The sequence below is a fragment of the Bubalus kerabau genome, chromosome 6 (assembly GCF_029407905.1).
Source record: "Bubalus kerabau isolate K-KA32 ecotype Philippines breed swamp buffalo chromosome 6, PCC_UOA_SB_1v2, whole genome shotgun sequence".
NCBI lineage: Eukaryota > Metazoa > Chordata > Mammalia > Artiodactyla > Bovidae > Bubalus > Bubalus kerabau.
Genome location: NC_073629.1, coordinates 49198372 through 49210540, shown reverse-complemented (window position 1 = coordinate 49210540; position 12169 = coordinate 49198372). Strand labels below are relative to the sequence as shown.

The window sequence follows — 12169 nt, the reverse complement described above, 5'->3', positions numbered from 1 at the left end:
ACCCTGTAGGTTTCCCAAATCTCACACTTGTGGCTCTCAACTCCTAAAATTCACCAAACCAGTACCTTGTTGGTGGATAGATTCTTGGTTCGCATCCTCTTTTTTCCTTTCTTTCTCTATCTGAAAGTAGCTCTGGCTCATCTTTCCAAATGTGAATTATACCCACCAATACCTTGTTTTTACACTGAGTGTGCTTAGTACCACACAGTGCACAATTCATTCCTAGGAAACTTGAAAAGTCCATGTGCATTTGGAAGAACAGAGGGAGGAGGAAGTGCTAAATGATCAAAGATAGATTTTTCTATATGGAGTTGGGGAGGGTTACAAACACATACAGCCTACCATCTTTTCTCCTATACCCATCTGAGTAATAACTGTGGCTGGTGGGGAAAGACAATGTGTTCCCACTCTCCTTCCTTCTCTCAAGCATGTCTTCTTGCTTCCTCCTGTTCCTCTCCCTCTCAACATCAATACATATATTCAAAAACTGTTAGCCTATATATGTTGGAATGAAGGAGTGTTCTACTTAGGTAAAAAGAGATGCATTCCCAAAACATAAGGGGTTCTTCTGACATGAGGAAGAGAAAAACAATTATATAAATATTATTTTATCCTAAAAATTAATACATGAGTTCGTTCCTTTGAAAGAGACTGGCTTAAAGATCAGGCACCAGTCACATGGAGAAACTGGCCAAAGGTAAATGCGATGATTGTACAGTAAAGCCAAAGCACATGTTCTTAAAGTCCAGATTTGTAGATAATCACCTTTCCAGACAACCAAAAATTTGGAAAATGTGTAAAGTGCTGGACAACAGGAAACAGTCTAGGCTAAATACAATCTAGGAGTTATGAGATCAAAGAGAGAGGGCTAGCAATATAGGGTTACAGGAGACCAGTTGGGTTATTGCATTCATCTAGGTAAGAGACACCAATGACAAAAATTATAATGGCAACAGGTGTAATGGAATAAGTTGGAAAAGGATTAAGAAGAATCTTAGGAGATAAGATGAATAGGGCTTGGTTCAAGACTAGGAACAGTCTAGGGTGACTCCAGTTTTCTGACTTGGCTAAGTTGATGATGATCCCATTGATTAATTTTGGGAGATTTCTGTGGTGGTGGTCATGGAGGAAAGGGAGATTAAGCAAAGAGTAGGGTATTTGTTTCAGGCATGTTGGGTTTGAGGCATATTTGAGAATGTGTGATTTGTCAGGTAAGGATGCTCAGCAATAACTGAGAAATATGGAACTACAAGTAGAATATAAGAGAGAACTTGAAACCAGAGATTTGTGTCAGGGTGTTTGAGCCTTTGAGGAGGAAAATGTTTTCCTCTACTAGTTTTGGTTCTTTAGTGGATCTAATAATCAAATTGACATAAGGCAGATTAACAGGAGAAAAAACAGATTTAATTACATATATATGGGAGTGCCACAGGACAATGAGATCCAAGTTCAAACTGGCAATAGAGGCTTATAAAGCCGTCTTGAACTAAGGCATGGTGTAGGCATCTGTGGAGGAGGATATTCACAGGATGATAAGAGAGCAGATAGTTGGTAATTAGATGTTTGTCCTGCTATACAGATAGGTCATTCAGATGAAAAGTTATCTCTTGGTAATAGCTCTCTGTGTGGCTGGGTCACCTGTCTGAAATCTCTCAGGTAGTTAAGGGAGAGGTAGGAGTTTTTCTTGAATCTGCTGGGTCTTAATTTCTTTCAGCTCTATTTTTGCTTGGAGAATTCCATGGACACAGAAGCCTGGTGGGCTACGGTCCATAGGGTGGTAGAGAGTTGGACACGACTGAAGCAACTTAATACACACGCACACAAAATATTCGGCAAGCCATAGTGGTGGCACATTTTGGGAAACTTGTTCTGAAGCCTTTTAGGCCCCTGGGAATAGATTCAATGGCCTTGGCACAGCATATGGAGGAAGTGTACTTGGGAAGCACAAAATTTTAAGGGAAAGGCAGAGGAAATAGAAACTGAAAAACTGTAGCTCCGGAATGAAGACGAAATAGTATGGAAACCAGGAGAGGAGAAAGGAAATGTGATGATTGACAGTGTCATATGCTACAGAAAGGTTACCGGGGATGAAGGCTGGGATGAATCCACTGTCTTGTTATGGAGCTGCCACTGGTGACCCCTGCATTCTTTTGTAGGGGAATGCAATCATATGTGGAGAAGGCAATGGCACCCCACTCCAATACTCTTGCCTGGAAAATCCCATGGATGGAGGAGCCTGGTAGATGCAGTCCATGGGGTCACTAAGAGTTGGACGCCACTGAGCAGCTTCACTTTCACTTTTCACTTTCATGCATTGGAGAAGGAAATGGCAACCCACTCCAGTGTTCTTGCCTGGAGAATCCCAGGGACGGGGGAGCCTGGTGAGCTGCCGTCTATGGGGTCGCACAGAGTCAGACACGACTGAAGTGACTTAGCAGCAGCAGCAGCAGCAGCAGCAATCATATGTACTGGGTTGTGAAGTTATAACAAGAATGTCTCTGAATACACTGTTGATGTCTCTTTTTAAAAGTTTAATAGGGAAATCAAGCAGAGGAGGAGAGATTTTTGGATTAGGAAGAATTGGGCATGTTGGTAAGAAAGAAGGAATCAACCTATAGATGGAGAGCTGGATGGAGCAAGAGGAAGGGGATAATTGATGGCCTAAGGTTGCAGAGCATAGGTGCAGAGCAGTTGGCCTTGGAGACAGCAAGAGAAACCACTTCTGAATGTAGAGGAAGATGTGCCTGAAAAGATTTGAGGTCTTGAGGTCAGAGTTTGAGGAATCCATGGTTGATGGACTAATATCTTAAGAGCAGAGGAGGCCAGTTCCTCTGGGATTGAGAGAGAGAGTTAAATGAGGAAGGAAAGTGACTTCATTGGTGAGACAGAGGTTTGGAGGCAATTCTATGGAGAATGTCGAGTTAAGTAAAAGGAACATGAAGCAAATCTGAGGATACACTGGGCAGTTCAGATCTCTCTATATTTGTGCTATTTATCTAATGTCAATATTGGTGAGTAATAATAGCTATTGATTGAGCTCTTTAGTTCAAGGGAGTTCTTACTATGTATTATAACAACTTCATTGTATAAGGGGGCAGAGTGCTATCATTATCCACCATGATCTTTGTAGATTAAACTGAGACAGAGAGGTCAGTAACAGAGGTAAGACCACACAGCAGCCAGTGGAAGAAGGAGATTTGAGCCCAGCCTTTCTGACTGCAGAGTGTAGTACCTGCCTTCCCTCTCTTTTCTGCCTAAGGAAAGCTGACTTGATGAGAAGTTGATGATAGGCAGGTAAGTATGATGGATGAAGTGGCAAGAGCGCTGAGGATGCCAATGTGTGTCCTGAAGGTAACTGAGGTAGGTAGGAAAAGAAGTGAATCAGAGGCTGATAGTGACAGGTTTAGGAGTGGAAGTCAATGAAGAGATTTAGATGGAATTGGATAAAATGAAATATCAGGTATTATGAATACACTTAGAAGGGAATGGGTTAGGACTTCCCTGGTGATCCAGTGGTTAAGACTCTGCATTCCCAATGCACAGGGCCCGGGTTCAATCCCTGGTCAGAAAACGAGATCCTGCATGCTGCAGCTAAGAGCCTGCATGCCTCAACGAAGATCAAAGGTCCCACCTATTGCAACTAAGACCTGGTACAGTCAAATAAATAAATTAAAAAAAATTTTTTTTTTTAAATACGGGGGTGGATTATTTAAGGTATAGCATTTTTCATTAAAATTGAGGCTATATAGTCACAAAAATGAATGACTGAGGATCAGATGGGGAAAATCTTCGGAGTAGAGAAGGCTGGAAGATAGGAGATTGGGATAGAGCAAAAAATCTTGATTTTACTGCTACAGTGACATTTTTCCTATTTGTGATACTATTTTATTAATTTGAGCATGGCACCCCACTTCAGTACTCTTGCCTGGAAAATCCCATGGATGGAAGAGCCTGGTAGGCTGTAGTCCATGGGGTCACTAAGAGTCGGACACGACTGAGCGACTTCCTTTTCACTTTTCACTTTCATGCATTGGAGAAGGAAATGGCAACCCACTCCAGTGTTCTTGCCTGGAGAATCCCAGGGACGGGGGAGCCTGGTGGGCTTCCGTCTGTGGGGTCGCACAGAGTCGGACACGACTGAAGCGACTTAGCTGCAGCAGCACCTAAATTGCTACCTTAACTTCCTTCTTTTTTCACGCAACATAGTTATAAATTGTAATATCTCTCTTATCCTGCAAATTATTTCTGTTTCATATTTTAATTTCTTAGTAAAATATTTTAAGGTCTTTTTTTAACAGTTTGATTTTTGGTTTCTGAGATTGAGCAGTTTCTAGTTTGCTGCTAGGTTGCTTCAGTCGTGTCCGACTCTGTGCGACCCCATAGACGGCAGCCTGCCAGGCTCCCCCGTCCCTGGGATTCTCCAGGCAAGAACACTGGAGTGGGTTGCCATTTCCTTCTCCAATGCAGGAAAGTGAAAAGTGAAAGTGAAGTTGCTCAGTCGTGTCCGACTCTTCGCAACCCCATGGACTGCAGCCTACCAGGCTCCTCCGTCCAGGGGATTTTCCAGGCAAGAGTACTGGAGTGGGGTGCCATTGCCTTCTCCAGTTTCTAGTTTAGTCATGACTAATTCAGTCAAATTTAATATTAAGATCCATGGATATATTTCACTCCATTTTATAATTCAACCTCTACAATATAATGAAGCAACATTAGGCAATATAGTTTCTTTAAGGAGGAAAAAGTAGAATAGAGCAAATACTGAATTTTTGAAAAATATGCTTTTTACTTGAGAATAATTTTAGACTTTCAGAAAAGTTTCAAGGAGGGTTCAAAGGATTCCTATATACCCCACACTCAGATTCTCCTAGTGTTAATATTTTCATTCGTATGGTACATTTGTCATAATTAGTGAATAAATATTGGTACATTATTATTAACTAATGGCTATAGTAGTTCAGATTTCCTTAGTTTTTACCGAATGTCATTTTTCTGTTCCAGGATTCTATCTGAGATACCACATTACATTTAGCTGTCACTTCTCTTTAGACTCCTGGTTGTGACAATTTCTCAGACGTTCATTGTTTTTGATGACCTTGTCAGTTTTGAGAAGTCCTGGTCAGGTATTTTGTAGAATATTTCTCAATTTGGATTTGTCTGATGTTTCTCTTGCGTGATTAGATTCAGGTTATGGGGTTTTCCGGAGGCTTCCCTGGTGGCTCAGTGGTAAAGAACTCTTCTGCCAATGCAGGAGGCACAGGTTCCATGCCTGGGTCAGGAAGATTCCCCAGAGAAGGAAATGGCAACCCACTCCAGTATTCTTGCCTGGGAAATCCCATGGACGGAGGAGCCTGGCAGGCTGTATAGTCCATGGTGTCACAAGAGTTGGCCATGACTTTGCAACTAAACAACAACGATGGGGTTTTTGGAGGAAGACCACAGAAGTAGTGTGCCATTCTCATCCCATTATGTCAGGACTACATGCATAAACATGGTTTATCACTGTTGGTGTTTACCTTGTTCACCTAGCTGAGGTAGAGTTTGTAAGATTTCTCAGTTTTTAAAGTTACTATTTCTACGCTACTTGCCTTCTACACTGAACTCCCTGGAACAAAGTCATTACACGTAGTCCCCTCTTGAACGGTGGAGTTATGCTTCATGAACTCTTTGAGGATGCATCTACATATTTTGTTTGCAATCATTCTGTACAGAGTATTTATTTTTTCTTCTCTATTCATTCACTCATTCATTCATTTATGTTACCATGACTTTGTGGATATCAACTTTTTACTTTGAGTTTAAAACCAATACTACCTATATTTATTTTGTTCAAATTGTTATAACGTTTGCCATTGGGAACTCTTTCAGTTGGTTTCTTAGTCCCTTTGACATAACTTCATCATTTTGTTCTTTGAACACTTATTTAGTTTCTGATACTAAAAACAGTATTCTGGATTTTTATTGTATATTGTGTCCCAACCCTAGAATCCGCCTTTTCTTAAGGAGTCTTTTTTCCTTTTATTGGAGACTGCTATTAGAAACCAAAATGTGGGCCCTGGGTGTGCTCACTGCTCCTGGGGAATCATTATTCCTATGTCCTCCCAGCTGACAACTTGGAAATATATTAACCTGTATATACACACATATCTATAATTATTTCTCTCTATATATCCATCTATATCTGTATTAAACTAAGTATGAGTTTATACTGAAGTTTCCAACTCTAATCCAGGATCATATGGATCAATCTAGCCTTTTACACTCAATTGTCTGTAATTTCCACTCCAACAATGAGAAATCTGGTCCCCACTGCACCATAGACAAATTTATTTGTTAAATACCAATATACATGCATAATGGTTTCAAAATTGTTAACCTGTTCCCCCTTGAGATAATAGTTTTACTAAGTAGAGTACAGTGCCTATGTATATAGGTTTTTTAGTCTTACAGTCTATTTTCAGACTGGGGTCCCCTGGGAGATTTTATTTATTAATTTTTTAAAAAACTTGTGAACATTCTTCATGCTGTTCTGTGAGTTTTGGCAGATGCATATTGTCATGTATCCACCACTACAGTATCATACAGAATTGCTTCACTACTCTAAAATACTGCCCACGCTTCACCTATTCTACACTCTCCTCTCTCTGAACCTCTGGCAGTCACTATTCTGTTTTGTCTTTATAGTTTTGCTTTTTCCAGAATGTCATATAAATGGAATCATAAAATTTTCATACTGACTTTTTTGATTTAGCAATATGCATTTAAGATTCACCTGTTGTGTTACATGAATTGATAGTTTGTTCTTTTGTATCGCTAAATAGTATTTTATTGTATGTATGTACCACAGTTTGCTTATTTGTTCACATACTATGTTGTGAATAATATTGTGAACCAACCTATAACATTTGGTTACTTCCAGTTTTTGGCAATTATGAATATAATTGGTGTAAACACTTGCATGCAGGTTTTTGTGTGGCCATATATTTTGAAATCAATTGAAAAAAATACCTAGAAGTGTGATAGTTAGATTGTGCACTGTGAATATGAGTAACATTTTAACTGCAATGCTATCTTACAAAGTGGCTTCCATTTTGCATTCCCACCAACAATTAATGAGTATTCATATTGTTCCACGTCCTTGCTGACAATGCATATTGTCAGATTTTTGGATTTTAGTCATTCTAATATATGTGTAGTAGTATGTCATTGTTTTAATTTACATTTTTCTAAGGACAAATGATGTTTAACATCTTTTTTATATACTTTTTTTCCTTTTGTTTATCGTCTCTGATGATGTATTTAAGATCTTTTGCCCATATTTTAATTGAGTTGTTTCCTTATTTCTGAGCTTTAAGAGTTCTATATATATTTTAGATACGTATTTTATCATATATGTATTAGTAAACAATCGCCCAGTGTTTGGATGTCTCTTCATTTTCTTTTAATAGTGCCTTTCACAGAGCCCATTTCTAATTTTAGCAAAGTCCAGCCTATTGATATTTTTTTCTATGGATTGTGCTTTTGGTATTACATCTAAAATACTATCATCAAACCCAAGGTCATGAAGATTTTTTCCTGTTTTTTTTTTTCTAGAAGTTTTATAATTTTGCATTTTACTTTTAAGTCTGTGGTCCATTTCAGGTTAATTTTTGTGTAAGTTGTGAGGTCTCTGCCTAGGTTTATTTTTCTGCACGTGGCTATCCAATTGTTCCATCACTGTTTGTTAAAAAGACTGCTTTTTCTCCATTGAATTACTTTTACACCTTTGTCAAAAGCAAGTTCAGTATATTTGTGTGGGTTTATTGGTGGACTCTCTGTTCTATTCCACTGTTCTATTTGTTCTTTTATCGATGCCATGCTGTCTTAATTATTATAGCTTTATTGTAGTTCTTGAAAGTGAATCTGTCAACTTTGTTCTTTTTCAGTATTATGTTGACAATTCTAGGCCCTTTGACTTGCCATAGATTGGGTTGGCCAAAAAGTTTATTTGGGTTTTTCTATACCAGCTTAGGAAAAACCTGAACAAACTTTTAGGCCAACCCAATAAATCTTGGGCAGGGGTGGGGGGGGGGTGTTCTGAATTTTAAAAACTGTAAACTAGAAACCATTAATCCTCACAGATGCAGAATAAATGAGATGTTTCTTAAATTTTTTTCCCAGATGGTTCTTTGAGGCTCTGAAGTATCCTAAGTTTTCCAAGGCTAACGTCATCAATGGAATCCTTATGACGGTGGTGTTCTTCGTAGTGAGGATTGCCTCGATACCACCTTGTTATGGCTACATGTACTCTGTGTTTGGGACAGAAGCCTACATGAGGCTTGGATTTTTAATTCAGTTTTCCTGGATTGCTACTTGTGTGGTTTTGGATGTGATGAATGTCATGTGGATGATCAAAATTTCAAAGGGGTGCATCAAAGTCATCTCTCTCTTAAGACAAGAGAAAGCCAGAAAGAGTCTTCAGAATGGAAAACTTGACTAAAAGCGGGCTATCGATAAGCATACTTCATTACTACCCACATTGTCTCTTCTGATAGGATAAATTCTTGGCATGTTCTTGTGCTTCTTTATTAATTATACTTGGTATTCATACTTTCAGTGTCTTTTTATCTTAACCATTAGAAAAGAGAAACTAAAACAGTTTTTTTTCTCAAGATTTATTTTCTAATTTTCTTCTGCATTATAAGCATGGATAAAATCTTAAAGATTAAAATAAAAATGTATAAATATTGATCGTGAATCTTTTTGGAAATCTGTTCACTGGCATTGGTACTTTTCTCTGTGAAAAGATGACTATGCTAATTTGGTGCACTTGGTTTTATGTCACTGATTTTGCTGAGAGAATGGGAACTGCCTTTAAATCTGTAAACAGCTCTCCACATTCTGATGCACTGTGCTTATTTCTTACTATGGCTGTCAATTCCTGGAGTAGAGTTTGATTTCCAAATTATTGAAATGTTCTTTTTCTTAGACTATTAGATGTGATGTCTTTTTCATTTCAATTTGCTATCATCTACTAATAATGAAATATTTTGCTTACTTTGGGAACCTCTAATTAGTTTTCATGGGAAATATTTCCTACAATTTTGGATTTTTCTGACATTACTTTATTGTATCTGTTTTTAACATTTTATCAAATTATTGCTTTTTTCTTAAATAGGAAAGCTTAAGACCAATCTAATAGAGCTCCTTAAGAGATGAATTCTTCCTTCTAAACATGCATGTTCTAGATGACTAGTTAGACTAATATGAGGAGTCATTAAGAAAAAGGCTTTAACACTGCTGTCTCTTATCTGCTTCCCTTGCATTTTTTTCTTTGAAAACTATATTATTTCTATTTTCAAAACCTCCCATGAGTTCTGAACCCAACATTTTTTAGCACCACAGTCTTGTGCAATATATATTTATCATGCTCCTAAAGTAAGCCTCTTCTTGATGAGACCAAAACTGCAAAAACTAAATAAATAAGTCAGTATTCATATTTTACTCACAATTTACACCCATGCTTGCTAGCATTTTGAGTGCTTTGATTTTCTGTTTTTCTTAAAAGATAGGCAAAAGATAGATGATTTAAGTATTCTGATTATCAATATTATTATTTTATGTGAGGATAAATGAATGGTGACTTTTTTTTTCTGTTTGTGTATGTGGGTATATGTTTGCTTTTGTTTTGGTCCTAACAACCCAAATATAAAATAACATAGTTAGCTATTATTGTCTTTCTTTTTCTCAAGTACTTGACTTTAATGATCATTCTTACCTAAGGAAAAAAATTAATCAATGGAAAATACTTGAATTTAATTGAACCCAAACCAAAAGATCTAATCCATTCAGTTTCTCAGTTTGAATGAGAATGTGCCACTCATTCTCATTGTCCATGTTATGGTGATGAAGGAAGGCTAGCTGGATATTTCAGGACTTTTGATTTAATGTGATTTGATTTGACTCAGCTGTCCAATGCAGATAGGGCCTGATAAGTTATAGAACATTTAAAGAAGGTAACTGAAATCTCAGTCAGTAACTAAATGATAAATTGAAATTGATTGGCTTATACCAGTGCACTTATTTTTGAAAGGCTTAAAGTAATGTAAAATGTAAGTATTTGTTTTCAGATTTACTAATATTACATTGATAATTTGTTATTAAATTTAGTCCCTTTTACACATAGGCACTTAGACATGTATTGGTTGTTTAGAGGGAGTATGAAAGCATGTGGTTTTATCTTGTTCCTTTCTTGCTCTTTTGCAAGAAAAATGGCTTTCAAAAAGGAAAACACTTACATTAGAAAGCTATTTTGGAAATTCATTCCTTTAGAAAGAAACAAAATGTGAAATAAATAATTTTGACTATTCAGATATTTCTGTGGTTTCTGAACACAGATTTTAAACCCATCATCAATATGAAGAAAATATAATGCTATATAATATGAGTGAGTTTCCATATAGCAATTTCAGTTTTTATAGTTGTTATTTCATGCTTAAAACTTTATTTTTACTTTCACCAACAGCACCTTTCAGTAGTATAGCCCCCGACAAAGTAAGTATAATTAAAATATCAATGTGTTGAACTAAAGTTTGTTATTCTCTTAGTCAGCAATTCTTATTTTATGCTGGCTGCATGACAGATAATTTAACATTCAGATTAAATATCCAAAATAGATTCTACGTACTTCCTCATACAATAGATATGAAATGAAAAAGACACTATAAGCTGCCATGCTACTTTAAGTCAGATCTTTACAGGAGCTATACTTTGCTGTTCTGTGATTTTATCCACCTGCCTAAGATACAAGTAGTTAAAGACAGAACATTTCATTTATTAAATAATGAATTTTTCATTTATTAAATGACAAACTTTTGCTAGACATTTTACATATTAAATATTTTGACTACATGGATTAATTTAAATGATTCTATTGATATTAGACATTCTGATATTAAACAACTGTTAAAATATTTATAGAAAATGAAAACAAATTGGTATAAATTTTTAAGCAACTCTATTTTTGTAGAAAAAAGTTAGTGACAACCTGTAACTATATAAATGTTCTCTGAACATGTAGTACTCTAGAAAATAAAAAGGTCATTCAAAATTTTGAAAATGAGTGAAAATCAACTAAATATCATGCAAGATCATAAACTGCATTAGATATTTTATTGGGGAGAATTTAAAAACTATGAGCTTGAGTTTATAGAGTCTGCATTATTGTGTCTAAAACCTTTTTAATGAATATCATTTGCATTTATTTAAATCTCAGTATGAATCTTGAGTGCAGAGAAATGAACTCCTGCTTAAATTGTGTCTTGATATATCATAGAAGTTGAAATGCAATATTTATTCCAGCTGTTCAGTTTTGTTATTTTATGGAGTAGTCTTTGTTCAGAGAAATAATGATGTTTTTATCATTCCTAAGGGTGGCTCATATACTGTGGATGACCCAGTACTGTTGTAAAGGTCTAGTTTTAAAAACTGCCTAATTTATAGGTGTTTAAATCAAATTCTTTTCTAAATTTTAATGACATATTTGACTCAAATAAAAATTTTGCTGAAAGTATCAGTTTTTAAATTATATATTTTCTCTGAGGTGCACTAGGCATTTAAAGAGTGGTTCTTCCCTGTATTGTTGGGTACACCAACATTGTAATCATGTGTTTAGAAATATTCTTCTCATGGAGATATATAGGGGGGAAGTATGTTGTAATATTCATGTTTGTTCTACTTCATTTTTAAGGAAAATAAACATGTTCCAAAAGACACTATTAAAATAAGTGTTTGAATAAATTTCAATTTCTAGGTTTCTCTTCACTCCAAATACGTAAATATACATTTCAATTGGCTTTAAGTGGTTTAATCTGTTAAATTAAATTTGAAAGTCCATGTCATTGTTGACATCATCAATTATACTTCATAGAAAATTATGTATTTATGTGTTTTGGATTCTATAAGAAGCAAACTGGTATAATGTTATCATAATGTGGCAGAGTATATCTCAAAAGGTGCAAACCAGTATAGCCCGGAGACCCTCCTGTGATGAGAGGCCCCGGGTGCACACACACCTTCCTAGCCTTAACCACAGCTGGTTAATGACAGACACACTAAAGGTACTGAAAGCAAATTCTGACATAAAATGTGTGATATTAGTGAGGACAAGGAAAAGCCAGCAAGACCTAAGGTT

The 12169-nt window shown here is 36.3% G+C and overlaps 1 protein-coding gene across 4 annotated transcripts in view; it reads left to right on the top strand.

The window, feature by feature from the left end:
- TLCD4 (TLC domain containing 4) overlaps positions 1 to 11748 on the top strand; it is a 67309-nt gene extending 55561 nt beyond the window's left edge. For all 4 annotated transcript variants that reach the window (XM_055585030.1, XM_055585031.1, XM_055585032.1 and 1 more), the window contains exon 7: positions 8158 to 11748. In XM_055585030.1, the coding sequence (XP_055441005.1) occupies positions 8158 to 8476 (319 nt within the window). In that variant the 3' untranslated portion in view covers positions 8477 to 11748. The remainder of the gene's footprint in view (positions 1 to 8157) is intronic.
- The last annotated feature ends 421 nt before the right edge of the window (positions 11749 to 12169 follow it).